The sequence below is a fragment of the Halichoerus grypus genome, chromosome 5, assembly GCF_964656455.1.
Source record: "Halichoerus grypus chromosome 5, mHalGry1.hap1.1, whole genome shotgun sequence".
In the NCBI taxonomy this organism is placed as follows: Eukaryota; Metazoa; Chordata; class Mammalia; order Carnivora; family Phocidae; genus Halichoerus; species Halichoerus grypus.
The window spans coordinates 88,091,999-88,115,316 of record NC_135716.1 but is presented as its reverse complement, the minus strand read 5'-3'; the positions used below and the strand labels follow the sequence as shown (position 1 = coordinate 88,115,316).

The 23,318-nt window shown below is 41.2% G+C and overlaps 1 protein-coding gene and 1 pseudogene across 9 annotated transcripts in view; one reads left to right on the top strand and one right to left on the bottom strand.

The window, feature by feature from the left end:
- Positions 1 to 9,009: 9,009 nt before the first annotated feature.
- The window catches only part of PDE4DIP (phosphodiesterase 4D interacting protein), a 205,742-nt gene continuing 191,433 nt past the window's right edge, over positions 9,010 to 23,318 (top strand). For 4 of the 9 annotated variants that reach the window (XM_078072545.1, XM_036090093.2, XM_036090086.2 and 1 more), the window contains exon 1: positions 9,012 to 9,612. In XM_078072545.1, coding sequence (XP_077928671.1) covers positions 9,380 to 9,612 — 233 coding nt within the window. In that variant the 5' untranslated portion in view covers positions 9,012 to 9,379. Of the gene's footprint in view, positions 9,613 to 23,318 lie in introns of all 9 variants that reach the window. The other 5 variants (XM_078072541.1, XM_036090092.2, XM_078072540.1 and 2 more) reach the window with 3 other exon arrangements.
- On the bottom strand, positions 15,507 to 16,875 carry LOC118534317 (barrier-to-autointegration factor pseudogene; annotated as a pseudogene).

Here is a 23,318-nt window from a genome sequence, read left to right as displayed (position 1 = left end):
ATGTTAATCATTACAAAGGAAAAATAAAAGAAGGCTATGTCTGTAATCAAAAAAAATGATCTAAGATTATCTCAATCAATTGTGAAAAAACATAATCACATGTTACGAAAGTATGGAAAAACAAAAAAATCCTAACATATAAATAAAGTTCCTCCAAGGCTGTCAGGAGGAGATGCTTGCAACCTGATCCTGTGTCTGTGTCTCCTCATTTGCCGACGCCGTCCTTTCCTACGAGAGACCCACCCCGGCTGGAGCTGGACTCCGGCACTTCCTCAACCTGATAAATGACATCTATGAAAAACTCACAACTAACATTGTCCTTAGAAGTGAAACATTGAAAGCTCTTCCTCTAAGATTGGAAACAGTACAAAGATGTCCACTCTCACCACTTATACTCAACCTTATACGTGAAGTTCAAGCCAGGGCAATCAGGCAAGAAAAAGAAATACAGGCACTGAAATCGGAAAGAAAGAAGTAACACTAAATCTATTTGCTGATGATTTGATCTTGTATATAGAAAATTCTAGGGGCGCCTGGGTGGCGCAGTTGGTTAAGTGGCCTACTCTTGGTTTTGGCTCAGGTTGTGATCTCAGGGTGCTAGGATTGAACCCCATGTCAGGCTCCACATTGAGCATGGAGTCTGCTTAAGACTCTCTCTCTCCCTCTCCCTCTGCTCCTCCCCTGCTCATGCTCTCTCTCTCTAAAACAAATAAATAAATCTTTTGAAAAAAAAATCTAAAGAATCCACAAAAAATAGAATAAGTGAATTTATCAAAGTTGTAGGATACAAGATCAATATGCAAAAATCAATTGTATTTCTATGCACTAAAAATGAACAATCCAAAACAAAATTAGGAACACAATTCCATTTACAACAGCCGAAAAATAAATGAAATATTTAGGTAATTCTAACAAAAGGAGTATAAGATTTATAGACTGAGAACTATAAAACACTGTTGAAAGAAATTAAAGAAAACCTAAATAAGTGGAAAGACATCCCATGTTCATGGATTGAAAGATTTAATGGGATTAAAAGAACAATAATTCCAGGGAGTGCCTGGGTGGCTCAGTCGTTAAGCGTCTGCTTTCAGCTCAGGTCATGATCCCAGGGTCCTGGAATTGAGTCCCACATCGGGCTCCCTGCTCGGCGGGAAGCCTGCTTCTCCCTCTCTCATTCCCCCTGCTTGTGTTCCCTCTCTCTGTCAAAATAAATAAATAAAATCTTTAAAAAAAAATAACAATAATTCCCAAATAACTGTTAAAATAACAATAATTGCATGTTCATTACAATCCATATCACAATCCCAGCTGGGTTTTGTTTGTTTGTTTGTTTTTTAGAGAGGGGGAGAGAGAGGGGCTAAGGACAGAGGGAGAGGGAGAGAATCTTAAGCAGGCTCCATGCCCAGTGCAGAGTCCAACATTAGATAATTGCAAAATATAATGAAAATAAGATACCATCATAAACCTATTAGAATGGCCATCTACAAGCTAGAAATCCAGAATAGCTGGTAGTATAGCTCCAGTCTGAGTCTGAAGGCCTAAGAACTACTATTTCCTATTCCATTTACCAAGCTAAATTATTAACCTGTTGTTATCTAACATAGTACACTAAAAATCATGTAGTGAAATAAAATGTCAAGAGAAACACACTAAAATTATACAATATCAGAAGATACTTCAAATTTGAATATTAACCTTTTTTCATTACCAAGTTTGCAGGAGAAAAATTAAGAGATTAAATCCCCTCCCATTTATAAATTAAACCCCATAGAAAATCCAGACTCCTTACCACTCACAGAAATTATAATGCAAAAATGTTATTCTGAAATTATTTATTCTACTCAGTCTCAGCCAGCAGAATTCTTTTTTAATTTTTTTTAAGTTTATTTATGTATTTAAGTAATCTCTACACCCAACATGGGGCTTGAACTCATGACCCCGAGATCAAGAGTCCCATGCTCTTCTGACTGAGTCAGCCAGGTACCCCCAGAATTCTCTTTTTAAATTTTTATTTATTTTAATTTGTTTTATTATTTCTTTATTTAATTACAGTATACTTAACATACAGTGTTATATTAGTTTCAGCTGTACAATATTGTGATTCAACAATTGTACACATTACTCAGTGCTCATCATGATAAGGGTACTCTTAGTCCCTTTCACCTATTTCATATCCCCCACCCACCTCCCCTCTGGCAACCATCAGTCTGTTCTCCATATTTAAGGCTGTTTTATATTTAAGTCTGACATTTTTCTATGTCTCTTTTTTTTCTGTTTGTTTTGTTTCTTTTTCTTTTTTTAAGATTTTTTTAAGATTTATTTATTTGAGAGAGAGTGAGCTCACGAGTGGGGGGAGGGGCAGAGGGAGAGACTCTCAAGCAGACTCCCTGCTGAGCATGAGCCCGATATGGGGCTCTATCCCATGACCCATGAGATCATGACCTGAGCCAAAACCAACAGTCAGATACTCAACCAACTGAGCCACCCAGGTGCCCTGTGTTTGTTTTGTTTCTTAAATTCCATATATGAGTGAAATTATATGGTATTTGTCTTTCTCTAACTGACTTATATCACTTAACATTATATGCTCTAGATCCATCCATGTTGTTGTAAATGGCAAGATTTCATTCTTTTTTATGGCTGAGTAATGTTCCATGGTATGTGTGTATATGTGTGTGTATATCTATATACCACATCTTCTTTACCCATTCATTTATCGATGGACACTTGGGTTTCTTCCATATTTTGTCAGCCAGCAGAATTCTTAATCAGGTGCCTGGGTAGAATCAGGATTCTTTTATTGGCTATAGCTTCAGCTGTTTTTACTAGATATTTTCTGTAGTATCATTAGGTTGGATTGATTCAATCAAAATTTCTGATGTCTCTCACTTTCAAACAACACAAAATGTAATAGGACACTTAAAATTAACAAAGCCAAAAAAAAATTTTAAGTCAATTCCAAGGCCGTAGAGCTACCCAAACAAAATTATATCAGAACCCAGTTTAGGGACGCCTGGGTGGCTCAGTTGTTTAAGCAGCTGCCTTCATCCTGGGTCATGATCCCAGGGTCCTGGGACCGAGTCCCACATCGGGCTCCTTGCTCAGCAGGGAGCCTGCTTCTCCCTCTCTCTCCCTCTGCTTGTGCTCTCTCTGTCAAATAAATAAAATCTTAAAAAAAAAAAAAGAACCCAGTTTAATTCTTGGGATAACTCAGAACCACATAGCTGTTTCCAAACATCATAGCAGAAATTCAACGTTGGGTAGAGAAAGAGGAGAAAACCTTTTCAGTTTAAGCCTCTCTGGCTTACCAATCATTTTATGCCAGTTATCTGAACCTGTGACTTGTAAACGTAGTTTCAATTGTTTACGGTACTGTGTTTAATATGTGGCAGGTGGAGGTGGAAATCCCCTTTAGAAATCATTTCCTCTTTTGGAGTAGGACACTTGAGATCTTCCTGCCTTGCTATACAAAATTTAGAAATTTACAGGTTGGCAGTCTCAGTTTAGTTACTAACTACGGTTTAATGAGCTTATTGATTTTCCACCAACAAATCAAACCTATTCATTTTCATTTCCCCCTTTCAACTCCTTCTTTTTCTGACACCCAAGGGCTGATTTGAGTATAAATTCTGTTTAGTGACATAATTTCCATCCTTTCTTGTGTGTGTTTCTTTTCAGCCCCTGCACAATGACTCCTGCCACTGTATAAAAGCTATGGAGTTGATTAGGTCTATGAGAACTGCCTCCTGGTCAAGATTTTCCCCTTTGTTTCAAGGGCAGAATTGCCTTCATCAAATTTCTAAATTGCAACTGCTTCTATTATTTCTGAGATATATTGGTGATTTATTCTACTTGCTGTTTGCTAACCTTCTGGAACCTGACAAGTCAATGTCTTTTTATCAGTTTTAGAAAATTCTTGGTCTTTATCTCCTCAAGTATTACTTCTAGCCCATTCTCAGTCTCGTCTCTCTGAAGGACTACAATTACACATATAATATACCTTTTGACTGTATTCCAAATGCCTGTTATGCTCTGCTCTTCCCTCCCCCTTTTTCTGTCCTTCATTTTGGCATTTTTTATTGACCTATCTTCCACTTGATGGATGCCGATTTCTGCTGCATTCAAACTACTGTTGAACACACCAATGGGTCTTACTTCCAGTTATTGTATTTTTATTTTTTAAAGATTTTATTTATTTATTTGACAGAGATAGACACAGCAAGAGGGGGAACACAAGTAGGGGGAGTGGGAGAAGGAAAAGCAGGCCTCCCGTGGAGCAGGGAGCCCGATGCGGGGCTCGATCCCAGGACCCTGGGATCATGACCTGAGCCGAAGGCAGATGCCCAACCGACTGAGCCACCCAGGCGCCCCTAGTTATTGTATTTTTATATTTAGAATGTCCATCTAGGGGCACCTGGGTGGCTCAGTCAGTTGGGCGTCTGCCTTCGGCTCAGGTCATGATCCCAGGGTCCTGGGATCGAGTGCTGCATCGGGCTCCCTGCTCAGTGGGGAGTCTGCTTCTCCCTCTCCCTCTGCCCTCTGCTTGTGCTCCTGCGTGCTCTCTCTCTCTCTCAAATAAATAAATAAAATCTTTAAAAAAACAACTTTTCTCCTCATGTTTAGTCATTTGGATTTGGATTTAGCATGCCTCTTAATTTTATGTAAGATTTTTGACATTGTGGAGCAAAAAACTGTAGAGGTTGTGGATGATGTTATCTACCTCCATAGAGTTAAGTTTTGTTCTGGTAGGCATAAAGAATACCAATGGATCACTTTGATTCTGTAAAGACTTGGCTTTAAGCTTTGTTAGATCGATTCTTATTTCAGTACTGTATTGCCCTTACTCTAAGAGTGCAACATTTTTGAGTCTCAAATGAAAGCCCTGGATGTCTCTTTACCTTGGAGAGGTTTGAAGTCCAAGTTGTATCAGTGTTACAGGATTTTTTTGTCTGTGTTGGTGCCCACAGTTCTTGGTCATGCTGCTTCAAAGAATGAAGTAGTAGACTGGACAGAGTGGTGGGCAGGAAAGGAAGGTTTATTGAGGGATAGCAAAATGATAGTACAAAGCTCCCAACAACAAGAGGCTTGCCACCGGAGTTTCTAAATATCGGGGTTTTTATGGGCTTGTTGGTGGGCCGTTTTATTTATTTATTATGTTATGTTAATCACCATACATTAAAATATCATTAGGTTTTGATGTAGGGTTCCATGATTCATTGTTTGTGTATAACACCCAGTGCTCCATGCAGAACGTGCCCTCTTTAATACCCATCACCAGGCTAACCCATCCTCCCACCCCCCTCCCCTCTAGAACCCTCAGTTTGTTTCTCAGAGTCCATAGTCTCTCATGGTTCATCTCCCCCTCCGATTTCCCCCCCTTCATTCTTCCCCTCCTGCTATCTTCTTCTTCTTCTTTTTAACATATGATGTATTATTTGTTTCAGAGGTACAGATCTGTGATTCAACAGTCTTGCAATTCACAGCGCTCACCATAGCACATACCCTCCCCAATGTCTATCACCCAGCCACCCCAACCCTCCCACCCCCTACCACTCTAGCAACTCTGTTTGTTTCCTGAGATTAAGAATTCCTCATATCAGTGAGGTCATATGATACATGTCTTTCTCTGATTGACTTATTTCGCTCAGCATAACACTCTCCAGTTCTATCCACGTCATTGCAAATGGCAAGATTTCATTTTCCTTTTGATGGCTGCATAATATTCCATTGTATATATCTACCACATCTTCTTTATCCATTCATCTGTCGACGCATATTTTGGCTCTTTCCACAGTTTGGCTATTGTGGACATTGCTGCTATAAACATCTGGTGGGCCGTTTTAATATGATTAACCCTCCACGTGCCTACCATCCAATCAGGTTTTTGTCATCTATCTATCACATGGGAAAGGGTGGAGGGCTCCTTCCAGGGTGGTGTAAAATCCTTTTAAGAGTGATTTCCTCTTAGGGCGGGGGCCCCTTGTCCCTGCCTGTCTGCCTTCCAACTATCCTTCATCATTAGGTGCTGAAATCTCTACTTGGCTACATCAAAGTGATCCATTGGTATTCTTTATGCCCACCAACAAGCCCATTAGCCTCTAAACTGCTGTTTTCTGGTGTGTGTATGTGTCTAATCTTGCTTTGTGCATGTTGGGCTTTACAACTGGACACTACCCTGAGGAGAATTTGCACTAGATTTTTAAAAAATATTTTATTTATTTATTTGTCAGAGACAGAGAGTGAGCACAAGCAGGGGAGAGGCAGACAGAGGGAGCCCAATGTGGGGCTTGATTCCAGGACCCTGGGATCATGATCTGAGCCACAGGCAGACGCTTAACCAACTGAGCCACTCGGGTGTCCTTGCACTAGATTATTGAACTACGTCTCTGCCATTCTTCTTTCTCTGGGAGTGCTCCCTCAAGTCCCAGCCACTTTAGCAGCTCTGAACTTTGACCTTTGACTCTTCAGCCCAGTAATACTGCCAGCTTTTACTTGGACTTTATATTCTAGCACTTGGTTGGAAAATTCCCTCAGGAGAAAAATTTTAGGGTGAATATGGAGCCCACTTCATGTTCTTCTCCTCTTTCAGGATCATAGATTCAAGCCCTGACTGCTTTGGTTACTCTTCCGTTTCTTCAAAGAGTTGTTTTGATGTTTTTCTATATTTACAAACATTTATATATTCTATTCTATCCTACCCCCCACCCAGAGGGGAAGTTAGTCTGATGCATGCTCTTTCATCCTAAATGGAACTGGAAGCTTCAGCACTTCTTACCTCTTGAGTTTGCAGTAATTTCACTGACCTATTTATTTGCCTGAACGAACGAAGATGGCATATTCTCTTTAAATTAAGGAACCTCGGGCGCCTGGGTGGCTCAGTCAGTTAAGCGTCTGCCTTCGGCTCAGGTCATGATCCCAGCATCCTGGGATCAAGTCCCGTGTCAGGCTCCCTGCTTATCGGGGAGCCTGCTTCTCCCTCTCCCACTCCCCCTGCTTGTGCGCTCTCTCTCGCTCTCTCTCTGTCAAATAAATAAATAAAATCTTAAAAAAAATAAATTAAGGAACCTCAAAAAATTAATTAAGGAACCTCATTCCTTTTATTTTGTATATTAGATCAAATCTCCTACCTGTCTGTGGGCAAAGCCAAAGTCAGACTGCTAAGACACCAGCTTCAGCTAAGTAATAGGATAAGAAGCCTGACTGCAGAGAATGACATGGTAAAGAATGAATGGAGGGGGGGGCACCTGGATGGCTCAGTGGGTTGGGCGTCTGCCTTCCGCTCAGGTCATGATCCCACAGTACTGGGATCGAGCCCCGCATTGGGCTCCTTGCTCATCGGGGAGCCTGATTCTCCCTCTACCTCAGCCTGTCTCTCCCCCTACTTGTGCTCTTTCTCTCTTTGTCAAATAAATAAAATCTTAAAAAAAAAAGAATGAATGGAGGGGCACCTGGGTGGCTTGGTCAGTTAAGCATCTGCCTTAGGCTCAGGTCCTGATCCCAGGGTCTTGGGATGGAGCCCTGCCCCGCCTTGGGCTGCCAGCTCAATGGGAAGCCTGCTTCTCCCTCTCTCTCTCTGCCCCTCCCCGTGCTTGTGCTCTTTCGCACTCTCTCTCTCTCAAATAAATAAATAAAATCTTTAAAAAAAAATGAATGGAAGTCAGGAAGTATAGCTATCAAATGCATACAGTGTGTTTAAGCAAGTTGGGTAATGAAGGGAAGCCAGAGATATGGTAGTTAGAGGTGGGAGGACCTTATTTTCGAGATGAGGAGACTTGAGCATGTTTATAAGAGTGGGGGTGGACCATGGGGTGCCGGGGTGGCTCAGTCGGTTAAGTGTCTGCCTTAGGCTCAGGTCATGATCTCAGGGTCCTGGGATTGAGCCCCACATCTGGCTCCCTCCTCAGTGGAGAGCCTGCTTCTCCCTCTCCCTCCTGCCCCTCCCCACTGCTCATGCTCTCTCTCTCTCTCTCTCTCTCTCGCTCTTGCTCTCTCTTTCTCTAATAAATAAATAAAATCTTAAAGAAAAAAAGAGGGGGGTGGACCTAAAGGAGAAGGTAAGGCCAAAGATACAAAGACAACGAAAGATAATTAAGAGATAATTAAGAATTCTAGAAGAGATGGGAGTGGTAGGGTAAATTGCCCAGGTAAAATATATTGGGGGGGAAACAGAGGTAAAGATACAGATTAAAGTTTGAAAGAGAGAATGAGATACCTGATAGTGTCATTTTCTGGAGACATTTGGAATCATGATAAGAGGGAGCACTTAAGATAAACAGTAAAGAAGTAGAATTAAAGACTGGATGAGGTGAATGAGTGAGAGAGATATGTCTCTGACCACTCCCAAGTTTGGGGCTTGGGCAACTGGGTGGATGATAGTGTTGGGTTAAAAAAAAAAAAAAAGCAGAGGCCTGAACAGCAGACTTGGGAGGAAAAGGTGTTAAGGTAAGTTTCTTTGTTTACACTGAATCCATCAATAGTCCATATTGACTTTTGTCTATAAACTTTGGGGCCCATAGTGCCTACTCCAAAGATGAACCCCTGTTGCAAGTCTTGTTTATATAGTGTAGCAAGAAGCATTCTGCTTTGCTGGATCCTGACTAGCTTCTGTTCTTAAAGGACACTGGAATATAAAAAAAGGCTTTTCAGAATGAACATTAAGTGGAGGATTTATTTGACCTATGAACTGTTTTTTAACCATGAATTCATCCCCTTTAGGGATACCAAGCTATATATACTTTACTATGAATTCTTCATGAAAAATGGAAATCAGAAAGTCTCAACGGGAAGGAAAACTGAGGTTATTTAGGAGAAGGGTTTTTGTTTTGTTGTTTAACAACAACTAAAGGGAAAATTGAGAGGGGGAAAAAAGATTTTAAGAGAGAAAGAGGGAGAAACGGGGTTAGCCAACGGCCCGGAGAAGTAGTGATTCTGAGCAAAGAATAATGTAATAATGTAATAATGTAGAAGAGGCTGGCTGAGTTGGAGGGAGGAGGAAGACACAACCCAGGAAAATATGGGGAGAGGGAGTGAGAAAAGGAGAAACTTTTAAGGTTGGAAATTGAGGACGGTGACAATGGAGCGGATAGGAAGACAAAAAAGAGTGCCATCCGGGAATGAAAAGGTTTCCAGGTTGAGGTAGCGGGTGGAGAGAGAATGGGCTGATGAGAGGGTGAAGAGGCAAGCGGCGGGTGTTTGTGCGCCAGGGACAGAAGCAATCTGGGCGGAGCAGGTGACAGAGGCAGCCGCGGAGGAGGCCTGGTCCTTCCAGGTTTCCGCCACCATCCATGCCCGGAGGATGCTCCCTGGCAGTGCGGGAAGACCGTAGGAAACCCAAGCAGGGACGGTAACCCGGACTGGAGCGGCCGGGCCCAGGAAACCCATGAAGAGGACCGAGAGCGGGTCCTGCTGCCACCGCCCCTGCGACTGCAGCTGCTGCTGCCGCGCGTCCCGCCGGGCGCACCGCGCGCCTTACTGCTCCGGGGACGCGGCGCGAGCCCCACAGCCCTCGCCGCAGTCTCCCGGCCGGGAGCGACGGCAGCCCGAGCCGGCCGGGAGCTGGGCAGCCGCGGCCGAGGAGGAAGAGGCAGCGGCGGCGGCCGCACCCTGGATGAGGTGAGAGCACCGCAGGAGCTCTGCGGGAGCCCGGGAGCCCGCGGTCTGCGCCGGGATTGGCGGCGCGCGGGGCGCTGGGCAGGGGCACGGCGCCCGGGGCTGGGACCTAGGGCGGCTGGAGATCCCGGCGCCTGGGAGGGGTGGGCACCGAGTGACCTCAGCTTGGAGAGGGTTCGGGGGCCCCGGGGAGAGGGTCTGCGGGGGCTGAAGCGGCTGGTGGCCGGGGAGAGAGGGGAAGAGCCAGTGGGGGAGTTGCCTAGAAATAAAGGTGTGGCGCTGGATCGTACCGGACTGAGGCTTGGGAAACGCGTCTCGCTCCCGAGGTCTTTGCTTGATGTGTGTAGACACCCGCTTTGTTGGTGCAGATGAGGTCGAGGCCATGGCTGTTGGGTCGAGTCGAAGGAGAGATGAACACATGATGCAGAAGGCCGTGCCTGGGTGGAAGCATTAGGGATAGCAAAAGAAGACAGAGGATCAGGAAATGCGCGCGGGTGTTCAATTGAAGGAGTACCCGCTGCTTTATCTAACACCCCCCCCCTTTTTTTTTATACATATACTTTTTATTTATCTAAGATACAGACAGCAGGGTGGGGGTTGGTGATGGTTCTTTCTTTCTAGGCTAGGTCTCTTCCCCTACAGAGCTGGAGCCATGCCTGTTGGCCGGATGAGGCCGTGCAGGACAAGCTCCATTTAAACTCAGCCCCTTCCTTTGCGTTGAGATGGAAGACTGGACAGTTTAGGCCTACATTTTCGTCATGTAGCATCAGCAGGACAAAAATCTGCCATGCATATGATTTTTTCGGAGAAGAGACAGATTGTGCTACTGCCTTTTTTGAAATAAGCATTTCTTGGCTTAGCATTTTTAGCTTACTCTTTTATGAGAACCCAGTACTCATAACTCATACTACAAGGCAATCGTGTCTTCGGTCTCTAAGCTGCCATTAACTAACTGGGATATGAAAAAAGGAACTTCATTTCTCTAGGCCTCAGTTTCCCGTGTATAAAAATCACAATCTTTTGAGGATTAATTACAGAACTAAATATTAATGAAAACTGTCCTGGGGCGCCTGGGTGGCTCAGTCGTTAAGCGTCTGCCTTCGGCTCAGGTCATGATCCCAGGGTCCTGGGATCGAGCCCCACATCGGGCTCCCTGCTCAGCGGGAAGCCTGCTTCTCCCTCTTCCACTCTCCCTGCTTGTGTTCCCTCTCTCGCTGTGTCTCTCTCTGTCAAATAAATAAATAAAATCTTTAAAAAAAAAAAAAAACTGTTCTCCGTGTTTAGGACTGTGCTTTATTTGTAAACTAGGAAACTAGTTTATTCACACTTAATTGTATTTATTCATCACACTGTCCACTGTGAGAAAACAGAGTCAAAGACATTCAGTTAACAGTGCTTAAAGGAATCACATTTCTATTAAGAAACCCATAAAAAAAATGACTGCTTTTTTTTTTTTTTTAAGATTTTATTTATTTATTTGAGAGAGAGAGAGAGAGAGAGCACATGAGGTGGGGGAGGGTCAGAGGGAGAAGCAGACTCCCTGCTGAGCAGGGAGCCCGATGCGGGACTCGATCCCCGGACTACAGGATCATGACCTGAGCCGAAGGCAGTCGCTTAACCAACTGAGCCACCCAGGCGCCCAAAAATGACTGCTTTTAAGGAGTTGAGGCAACACCTAAAACTAATATAACATTGTCTGTTAACTAACCAGAATTAAAATAAAAACTTTAAGAAAAGGGGGGTGCCTGAGTAGCTCAGTTGGTTAAGGGTCTGCCTTCTGCTCAGGTCCTGATCCCAGGGTCCTGGGTTGGAGGCCCATGTTAGGTTCCCTGCTCAGCAGGGAGTCTGCTTATCTCTCTCCCTCTTCCCCTCCCGCATGTTCATGCTCAGGCGCTCTCTCTCTCAAATAAATAAATAAAATCTTAAAAAACAACAACAACAACAAAAAAAACTGGGGCACCTGGGTGGCTCGGTTAAGCATTGGACTCAAGATTTTGGTTCAGGTCAAGATCTCAGGGTCCTGAGATATAGCCCTGTGTCGGCTCCGCCCTGCATCCATTTGTTTGTCTATTTTTAAGTAGGCTCCATGCCCACTTAAAGTGGTGCTTGAGATCAAGAGTGCATGCTCTACCAACTGATCTAGCAGGACACTCCTTTACTTTCAAAACCATACCTGTCTTATCTATATAGTATTAGAGGTTTATGAGTATTAGAGGCTTGTACTTGGGTAGGGGTGTTTTTGGTGTCCAATTTTCCAACTATCAAATCAACTAAAAAATGGAAGAAAACACCTTTGCACATTATCGGGATTCAATTTAATTCTGTTATTTATTGAGCAACAATGGTGGAGGCCAGTACAAAACTAGATGCAAAACTACCCTCAAGTAGGTCAGAATCTATGGTTTGTAAACTATGCTCATCTAACTATAGTATGAAGTGCTGTAGCAGAAAGATGAACTGTGGAAAGGATAAATAAACAAACAAATAAATGAAAGGAAAGCAGACTTCAGGGAAAGCAGACTGTGTCCCAAAAGGTCATACAAAGTGATGTTATCTTGGAAAATATATTAGAATCTGGTCTTTACCTTGTTGAGTCTGTTTCTCAGGCTGGTATTAAATCCACAAGACTACTATATAAACCCAGAAAGGCAAATTATTATAATGAGGATTTATTATCAAAAATTAAAATGAGGATTCTCACATCTCAGGAAACTAGACCCTCTTCTGTTGCTTAGTGAGGTCTCTTGGCATACTCACTGTGTTTGAAAAACAAATTATAGGGGCACCTGGGTGGCTCAGTCGGTTAAGCCACTGTCTTCGGCTCAGGTCATGATCCCAGGGTCCTGGGATCGAGCCCCACATCGGGCTCCCTGCTCATCAGGGAGTCTGCTTCTCCTGTTCCCTCTGCCTGCCTCTCTGCCTACTTGTTCTCTCTCTCTCTGTCAAATAAATAAATAAATAAATAAAAAAGAAAGAAAAACAAATTATAAGCAAAAGGTTTTTTGTAAAATGAATTTAGAACAAGGGAAAATAATCAGTGCATTCCAGATTTTTAAAAAATTTAAAGCTTTAAACAGAGTTAACAGAGGCGCCTGGGTGGCTCAGATGGTTGAGCATCTGCCTTCGGCTCAGGTCGTGATCCTGGGGTCCTGGGATCGAGCCCCATATCGGGCTTCTGGCTCGGCGGGGAGCCTGTTTCTCCATCTCCCTCTCCCCCTCTCCCCAGCTCATGCTTTCTCTCTCTCTGTGTCTCTGTCAAATGAATAAATTAAAAAAAAAAAAATCTTAAAAAAAAATAAAGAGAGTTAACAGGGGATACAAGTGGGTTCTTTTTTCCTGAATGGTGCGTGTCATTAATGATCAACCTCTCTTCTTATGTACTTCTTTTTTTCTATTTCTGACATGCTAATATTTTCAATTAGGTAATAATCTGTTTGGCCTGGGAATCCTTGTGTCCGTTTCAAGTGTTGGCACATCTTTTCTCTGAACCAGTTTGTCTTCACTGTAAAGTTTACATTTCAGACATCAAAGCTCACTTTCCTTTAGGTAAAATTCATGATAGGGGCAGGGAAGTGGGGTGGGGCTTGTTATAGCCCCTACATGCTGGCAATATGAGCCAGGTGATTAATGGCTACTGAATGTGATGCTAAGAAGCAGAGGACCAGAGAGGGCTTTGCACATACATAAGAGGTGAATTCTGTCTGGCCTAACAAAATAATGAAGCCAGGGTTGGATGGGAGGCAAATTTTAGCAGAGCAATAAAACAAATATATGGCCCTGGGAAAATGCTTTCTTGAAATGAGACCCATGCTGTGATAGAACTTTTCAATGAGGATTTAATTCAAAAGTGAACCTCTTTCAAGTATGCAGTTGTTTAAAAGGAGGAATTAAGTGAGTTGCCAGCTGGTGGCAATCTGCCTCAGGGTACATTTTTGAACCCTAGCTGACTGCATGTTCTAGGTGGATAGCCTGGAACCTGCAGAAAACTGTGGGGGGGAATGATGTCAAGAGAAGGTTACATTTCTAACATCAGACTTCAACCCGTATGTCTCTTTAGCCATCTTTTTTTTTGTAATTATTATTTTGTTACTGCTTTATTGAGATATAGTTGACATAAAACAAACTGGGCAAATTTATAGTGTACAATTTCAAAAGTTTTGACATATGTCTGTATCTGTGAAATTATCACATGCTCATCATCCCAAAAAGGTTCCTTCTTCCCTTTTATGATCCTCCCTCCTGGCTCTTCTTGCCCCCACTAACACACAGGCAATCAACCACTGATCTGCTTTCTGTCACTATATGTTAGTTTGCATTTTCTAGAAATTTATATAAATGGAATGATATGGTAGGTACTCTTTGTTTTTGTCTGGCTTCTTTCACTCAGTATAATTATTTTGAGATTTATCCATGATGTCGTGGGTATCAATATTTCATTTTCTTTTGTTGCTGAGTAGTATTCCCTTGTATGGATATGCCACAGTTTGTTTATTAATTCACCAGCTATCTTGTTTCAGTTTTGGACTATGACAAATAACACTGCTATGAACATTCATGTACAAGTCTTCGTGTGGACGTAGGCCTTCATTTCTCTTAGGTAAATTTCTTTTCTTTTTTTTTTTTTTAAGATTATTTATTTATTTATTTATTTGAGAGAGAGAGAGAGCACAAGCAGGGGGCTGAGGCAGAGGGAGAGGGAGAAACAGACTCCCCGCTGAGCAGGGAGCCTGACATGAGGCTCGATCCCAGGACCCTGGGATCATGACCTGAGCCGAAGGCAGACACTTAACTGACTGAGCCACCCAGGCACCCCCATTTCTCCACATTCTTGTCAACACTTACTATTGTCTTTTTTATTAGAGCCATTCTAGTGTGTGCAAAATGGTATCTTATGATTTTGATTTGTGTTGCCCTCGTGACTACTGATGTTGAACATCTTTTTATGTGCTTAATTACCATCTGTATATTTTTGGTGAAGTGTCTGTTGAAATCTTTTGCCCATTTTTTATTGAGTTGTTTGCTTTTTTATGGTTAAATTTGGGAGTTCCTTATGTATTTGAAATATAAGTCTTTATTATAGTGGTACTTTGCAAACATGTTCTCTCAATCTATATCTTGTCTTTCCATTTTAATAAGTGTCTTTTGAAGACCAGAAAAATTTAAATTTAAATTTTGCCAAAGTAAGTACAAACTACCAGTGTGTTTGGTACACACACACTCCTATGTGTTCTTCTAGAAATGTTATAGTTTTACATTTTATGTTTGGTCTATGATTCATTTTGAGTTAACTTTTGTATGTGGTACAAGGTTCATTTTATGCATATGGATATCCACTTGTTCAAGCACTATTTGTTGAGAATTCTGTTCTTTCTCCATTTAATTGCCTTGGCACTTTCATTGAAATCTACTGATCAAATATATGTGGGTCTATGTCAGAATTTTCTATTCTGTTCCATTGATCTATTTGTCTATTTTAAGACCAATACCATACTGTCTTTTTTTTTTTGAAAGCCACTGACTTTATTGATTTAAAAACACTTTACAAGGATACTGCCTGTTCTGCCAAAAAAGGAGACAAATAGCGTAAGACAGACCAGAGATGGAAGTGGGGGTGAGGGAAGGGCCAGGAATCCACTTGGAAAAGCTGATAATTGTTGACTTGAAACTGGCAGGGGTAGGAGAAGGGAAATGCATGAGAGTGAGAATTCAAAAAAAAAAAAAGCAAAGCAAAATTGAAATGGTGAGGGGAGAGAACTCCCAAAGACCTTGGAGTACATCATAGGTGATATGACAACGGCAATCTCTTCCTTTGTAGAGGACAGGGGAGGAGTCCCCATGCGCTGCAAACTCTGGAGACTCAGTGCTGGGGCTGGGTTTGGGGGCCCATCCAGAGAGCCTCACAAGAAGGCCTTGCAGCACTCTCAAAGGCCTCCGAAGCAGTCCCAGGGTTGCTTGGCGTTGGCACCACATGTGTCCTTCAGCCATTCCCGGAAGAGATCTTCATCTTTCTTTAGCATCAGAAACTGACCAAGGACCACATAGTCCTTGTCAAAGCCCCTTTCCTCCAGCTTCTTGCCCAGAGCTTCACCAATCCTGGCCAGGCTCCCCACTGGCTTTTCCCTGGTGGGCTCTCCCACCAAGTCTCAGTGCTTTGGGGAGGTTGTTATGTTGATCAGCTTAATTGGCAGCTCCCCATCCTGTATGGCTCCTCCTGCCACCCGACCACTCCCACTGATGCCTCATCCCACTCCATACTGTCTTGATCACAGCAGTTCTTTTTAAGTTTTAAGATCATGTAGTGTAAGTCCTCCAATTTTGTCCTTCTTATTTAAAATCATTTTGGCTATTCTAGGTCCTTTGTATTCTCATATACATTTTAGAATCCACTCGTCAATACAGACAAAAATCCTGCTGGTGATTTGAGTGGGATCGTATTGAGCCTATAGATTAATTTGGAGAGAATTGATATTTTAACAATTTGAGTCTCCTGATCCATAAACATAGTGCATATCTCCATTTATTAGGTTAGTGGTTCTCAACTGTGTCTCACAGTATCTGGACACATTTTTGTTTATCATAACTCAGGGCAAGGGTGATATGGGCATCTAGCAGATGGAGGTAAGGAATGCTGGTAAACATTCTACAATGCACAGAACAGTCCCTGCAATGAAGAATTATCCAATCCAAAATAATAATAACAATAATGTCTTTAATTTCTCTCACCAGTGTTTTACGTTTTTAGTGTACACTATGTATCTTAGAGACACTTATGCCTAAATTCTTCATATCTTTAATTCTATTATAAATGATAACATCTTAAAAATTTCCATTTCTGATTGTTCATTGCTACTTTATATTGATCTTTGTATATTGATTTTGTATCCTTCAGCTTTGCTAAATTCACTGTTTAGTTCTAATAGATTTTTTTATAGATTCCATAGAATTTTCTACATGATGATGTCATCCCCCAAAAAAGAGAGATGAAATCTTACTCCTCTTTCCAATCTCAATGTCTATCTGTCATTTATTTATTTATTTGTTTGTTTGTTTGTTTATTTATTTTTGCTTTATCACACTAGCTAGAGCCTCCAGTACAAAGTTAAATTGAAATAGTGAGAGCAAACATCTTTGCCTTGTTCCTGATCTTAGGAGGAAGGCATTCAGTCTTTTATCATTATGTATGATGTTACCTGAAGGTTTTTCATAGGTACCTTTTATCAGGCTGAGGAAGTTCCCTTCTATTCTTAGTTTTCTGAGAGTTTTCATTAGGAATGGATGTCTAATTATACATCTATTGAGATTACTGTATCATTTTTCTTTTTTTATATTGTTAATTTGGTGAATTACACTGATTGATTTAAGAATGTTAAAATCAACATTGGGCGCCTGGGAGAAATCTCACTTAGTAATGATATGTTATACTTTCTATATATTGTTGGATTAGATCTGCCACAATTTTAAGAATTTTTGCATCTGTGTTCATGAGGGATATTGGTTTGTATTCTTCATTTATAATACCTTTGTCTGAATTTTGTATAAGGATAATATTGGCCTCCAAAAATGAGTTGGGAAATATTCCCATCCCTTCAATATTGGGAGAGAGTTTAGGTGGAAATTGCTTATTTCTTCCTTAAATGTTTGATTAAATTCACTAGTAAAGAATTTTAAGCCTAGTTTTTCTGTGTGCGAAGGTTTTTAACTACAAATTCAATTTCCTTTTTATTTATTTGCTTATTTATTTGTCAGAGAGAGAGAGCACAAGCAGGGGGAGTGGCAGGCAGAGGGAGAAGCAGGCTCCCTGCTGAGCAAGGAGCCCGATGTGGGGCTCGATCCCAGGACCGTGGGATCATGACCTGAGCTGAAGGCAGATGCTTAACCAGCTGAGCCACCCAGGCAACCCCAAATTCAATTTCCTTAATAAATATAGGACTATTTGGTTTATCTTTTTTCTGGGGAAAGTTTTGTTAATTCGTGTAGTCCAAGAAATTTGTTCATTTTTTTAAAAAAAGATTTATTTATTTATTTGTTTTAGAGAGAAAGAGTACATGAGTGGGGTGAGGGGCAAAGGGAGAGAGAGGGAGGAAGTAGACTCTCTGCTGAGCATGGAGCCCAACTTGGGGCTCAATCCCAGGACCCTGAGAGCATGACCTGAGCTGAAACCAAGAGTTGTATGCTTAACCAACTGAGCCACCAAGGTACCCTGAAATTTGTTCATTTTATCTAAGTTGTCAACTTTATTGCCATAAACTTTTCAGTTTTGAAAATTGAAATATGATTTTATGTGTTTTTTTTTAAGATTTTATTTATTTATTTGAGAGAGAAATCGAAAGACAGAGCATAAGTGGAGGGGGAGGGACAGAGGAAGAGGGAGAAGCAGACTCCCTGCTGAACAGGGAGCCCGACGTCAAGGGGGCTTGTTCCCAGGACCTTGGGATCATGACCTGAGCAGAAGGCAGACATTTAACCGACTGAGCCACCCAGGCACCCCAGAAATACAATTTTCTTATTAGTCCTTTGATATTTGTAGAGTCTGTAGTGATATCATCTTTCTCATGTTTATTTGTGTTTATTTGTGTATTATTGTGTTTATTTGTCTCTTCCCTTTTTGTTTTGATAAACTTGACTAGAATTTTATCAGTTTTATTTACCTTTTCAGAAAACCGGCTTTGGCTTTATTAATTTTCTCTATTGTTTTTCTCTTTTCAATTTATTTCCTTTACCTTTGATCCTTATTGTTTCCTTTCTTCTGCTTACCTTGAATTTCATTTGCTGTTCCTTTTCCAGTTTCTTAAAGTGGATGCTTAGATCATTGATTTAAGAACTTTCTTTTCTAATACAAGAGTTTTAGTGCCATAAATTCCATTCCAAGTACTGCATTAACTCTATCCCACAAATTTTGATATCTCATGAATTCATCTTCATTCAGTTTAAAATATCTTCCCATTTCACTTTTAGTTTATTCTTTGCTCTGTGGGTTATATAGAAGAGTGTGTTTAGTTTTAAGACATTTGAGGATTTTTCAGACTTCTTTCTGCTGTTGATTTCTAATTTAATTCTATTGTGGTCTTGATGATTTGAATTCTTTTAAATTTGTTGAGAATTGTTTTATGGCCCAGATTATGATCTGTCTTGGTCAATGTTCCTTGTGCACTGGAAAAGAATATGTACCCTGCTGTTGTTGAGGGGTGTGTTTTATAAAGATCAGTTAGATCGAGTTGATTCATTATGTTGTTCAAGTTTTCCATATCATGTGTCTACTTTTTTAATCAATTATTGAGAGAGGTATATTGAAATTCATTAATATAAATTTTGAATTTATTTCTCTTTGATTCATGTCTTTTGCTTCTTGTATAAAGTGAGCGTAACTAGGTACATAGCTTCTCAGTGAGTTACCATTCTCCTTTTTTATTTTAATTTTTTTCTTTAAAATGCTAAACTCAATGGCTTTATCTTAAGTTGTGTGAAATATTAGTATTCAAGAATGCTGAAACTTGCTGCTTACAGGCAACCCTGTAGGGACCCCTCTCACTCGAAAGCTTTTTCTGTATCGTCATTTAATAAGCTTCTGTCGCTTTACTCACACACACACAAAAAAATGCTGAAACGTTTTTTATGTCACTCAAATGTTAATCGAAACATCTGAAAGGAATTGCTTTTATAAAAACATTAACATATTAATTGTTATAGAGCAAATAGATTTTTGTTAGCCTATTATATTTCCATTTTGAAATTAAAATACATCCACAAGAGTCAAAGTAGGTTGTTTTGGCATTTCTAAAGCACAAAAAGTTTTTTATTTTATTTATTTATTTTTAAAAAGATTTTATTTATTTATTTGACAGAGACACAGTGAGAGAGGGAACACAAGCAGGGGGAGTGGGAGAGGGAGAAGCAGGCTTCCCGCTGAGCAGGGAGCCCGATGCGGGGCTCAATCCCAGGACCCTGGGATCATGACCTGAGCCGAAGGCAGATGCTTAACGACTGAGCCACCCAGGCGCCAGCACAAAAAGTTTTTTAAAAAACACATCCCAATACTGTGCTAAAGGCAGAGTTAATCCATTTCTAGATTAGCTGGTCTCCTTGTTATACATTGTGGCAAACAACTAGAGCACCACCCACTGTTCTGGATTTCAGTCTGTAGGACCACATTCTTCCAGAAGGTTGGCTCCTAGAACTGGTGATGGTAAGAAAAGAAGTAGCGGCGTGAACAGTTGGAGGACTAAGCCTTGGGAAGATTAGCAATGAGATAATAATACTTTTCTAAATTGGATCAGCATCATTTGACCTGCCATGGACATGAGTTTAAAGTGTCTTTTTTGGCCCCCTTCCCTACAATGTGGAGACTCCATTTATCCCTTACCAAATGCAGCTACCACGGGTCGTATCTCCAGTGCCCATTGTGCTTTATAAATCCTAATGTTTTCATTAATCTGAAAGGAGAGTCTTTTAACTTTGAAGGATACCCAAGACAGCTTTATTACACTTTAGTGCCCTGAAATTTGTCCTTTAAAAAAATTCTCTGTACTTTTTTTGTGCTGTAAGATTCTTACAGGTGTTATTCTGTGATTAAATATTAAATCTCCAGCTTAATAGAAACGATACCTAAATTTTAAAGAACCAATTCTAGTTATACCAATATGACCTTAAGGAAAAGTGAAGATATAAACTTTTTATTTGCCTATTTGTTGGTGTGAAGAAAGATTGAAAGTAAAGAAAAAGCCCTAAACCTTTCCAAAAATGGAAAATTAATTTTAAGTATATAATTATGTTCCTATCCCCTATTACTGTTACTGTTTTTGTGTAAATGAATACCACTGCTACCTGTAAACTCTCTTCGGGCAATAAGCAAGGGCTCATTTTGTTTCTCTTGTCTCTGGGATCACTGTCTATGTTGCCTGATAGCCAGTGCCTGAAAATCATTGTTTAATATATTTTGTCTGATTTTTTAGTTATTTTTGTCAAGAGTGAGGGGAAATAAATACAGACCCTATTAGTTCATGCTGTCTGGAAGTAGAAGTATCTCTCTAGTCATCTTTCAAATTAGTAGTTTTCAACCCTAACTGCACATTAGAATTACCTGCGGTTGGGGAGGAAGTTTTAAAAAATGGATGTACAAGGGGCACCTGAGTGGCTCAGTTGTTAAGCATCTGCATTCGGCTCAGGTCATGATCCCAGGGTCCTGCTTCCTGCTCCGCGGGAAGCCTGCTTCTCCCTCTCCCTCTGCTTGTGTTCCCTCTTTCGCTGTGTCTCTCTCTGTCAAATAAATAAATAAAATCTTAAAAAATAAAAAAAATAAAAATGGATGTACAAGCTCTACTCCAGACCAGTTAAATAAGATTCTTTTAGATTGAGACCCTAGCATCAGTATTCCTTAAAAACACTGATTTTTCTTATGTACAGCAGGGTTAAAGAACCCTGGATTTAAAAAAACTATTGCATTTAGAGGCACCTGGGTGGCTCAGATGGTTAAGCATCCGACTCTTGATTTCAGTTAAGGTCAGGATCTCAGGGTTGTGAGATGGAGCCCCACATTGGGCTCCTCACTGGGCTTGAAGCCTGCTTAAGATTCTCTCTTCCTCTCCCTCTGCCCCTCCCCCCACCTAGCACGTGCATGCACACACACACACACACACACACACACACATACTCTCTCTCTCTCTAGGAAAAGAAAAAGAACTACTGCATTTATGAACAATTCTGAGAGACTTTTGTGTTCTGTCACTCCAACCAAGATGTGCGGGGAGGGGGGGCGGTGGTGGTGGTGGCAGTATGGTGCTATAGAAACTTTTTAAAGCAGAGAACTGTCGTATTTAGATCTTTGCTTTAGAAGCGTAAGTGTGACAACTGTATGGGAGATGGGGTTAGGTGGGCTGAGTGAAGAGGCAGGGGATCACTGAGAAAGCTACTCAGGGTCAGAAGCAATGAGGGCCTGAACATGGGCAGTGGTAGTGGGGAAGGGGAAGAAGGGATACTTTTGAGAATTTCTAAAGTAGAATTGATAGGACTTGCTGATCAAGAGGGAGGAAACAAGAGTACTCAAATTTCGAAGTCGGTCATGGAGGGAGGAAGAATATCGTTAACTGAGATAGATAATATGGTAGGAGAAGCAGGTATCAGGGAAATGAATTAGTCCAGTTTGGGACATCCAAAAGGAGGTGTCTTGTAGAACCATCTCTGACCTTTAAATTCTTCTGAGTCATAGGAGAGAGAAAGCATTTAGGAGCAAATCTTCTGAATGTGCTATATGATTTTTGATAGCTGTATCTTACTCTTTTATTTGATGTAGGTTAATATTAAAATCTATTTACATTTCTTGTGTATGCATCAGTTAATATTAGAATAAAGTAGATGTCTTGTAGATGACAAGGTCAGGGATTGCAGAGATTTGTTAATGCCTTTTTTTTTTTTTTTTTTTGGCTGTGGGAGCATTCGTTTCTCCCCTTTTTGGACAATAACCCTGCATTTCTTTTAAAGAATTACCTTTTTTGGGCGCCTGGGTGGCTCAGTCAGTTAAGCGGCTGCCTTGGGCTCAGGTCCTGATCCCAGGGTTCTGGAATCGAGCCCCGCATCCGGCTCCTTGCTCAGCAGAGAGCCTGCTTCTCCTTCTCCTTCTGCCTGCCTGCCACTCTCCCTGCTTGTCCTCTCTCTCTCACTCTCTCTCTCTCTGTGTCAAATAAATAAATAAACTCTTAAAAAAAAAAGAATTACCTTTTTTCCCATTGTTTATTAAAGGGAAGGTCAATTGAGGTCTCCTAACTATATGATGCTGACGAGACCCACACTAGGACAATCTGACTCTCTTCATAAAATCACATCTTCAGTGGAGCCACATAAAGTGGAAAAATGGGGGACGCCTGGGTGGCTCAGTCGGTTAAGCGTCTGCCTTCGGCTCAGGTCATGATCCCAGGGTCCTGGGGTGGAGCTCCGAATCGGGCTCCCTGCTAGGCGGGAAGCCTGCTTCTCCCTCTGCCTGCCACTCCCCCTGCTTGTACTCTCACTCTCTCTTTCTCTCTAGCAAATAAATAAGTAAAATCTTAAAAAAAAAAAAAAAAAAGGTGGAAAAATGGTTGGAACCACGTGTTCCCTGGGTCCTTATTGTTTCTTCTGCCCTTTCTGAGCCTTTTCTTTTGATTCTTCAACCCTTCCTTTGATTCTGTGGGTCTTCCCTTCCAGCAATCCTTTATAAAGGAAAAAAAAACAAAAACAAAAAACAAAAAACAGGGGCACCTGTGTGGCTCAGTTGGTTAAGTGTCTGCCTTCGGCTCAGTTCGTGATCCCAGGGTCCTGGGATTGAGCCCCACATCAGGCTCCCTGCTCTCCCTCTGCTGCTCCCCCTGCTTGTGCTCTCTGGCTCTCTCTATCTCTCTGTCAAATAAATAAATAAAAATCTTAAAAAAAAATTAATTTAGCCAAAGTTGGCTCATTCATCTTCTCAAAAAGTATGTATGGAATGCCAGGAATAATTCTGGGTGCTGGAATAGAACGAAGAACAAGATTATTGGATAAAGGCTCCATCCTCACAGCTTAAGTTCAATGAAGTTGTAGGAATGGTGAGGAGATACACAGCAAATGAGTACATACGTATATAATAAAGTGATTTCTCATGTTCATAAGGTTCATAAGGAAAATAAAAAAGAATCATTGATTGGCAAGGGATCGAGCAGGTGGTAAGAGAATTGCAGTTGTAAACCCCTAAGGTCCGAATACCT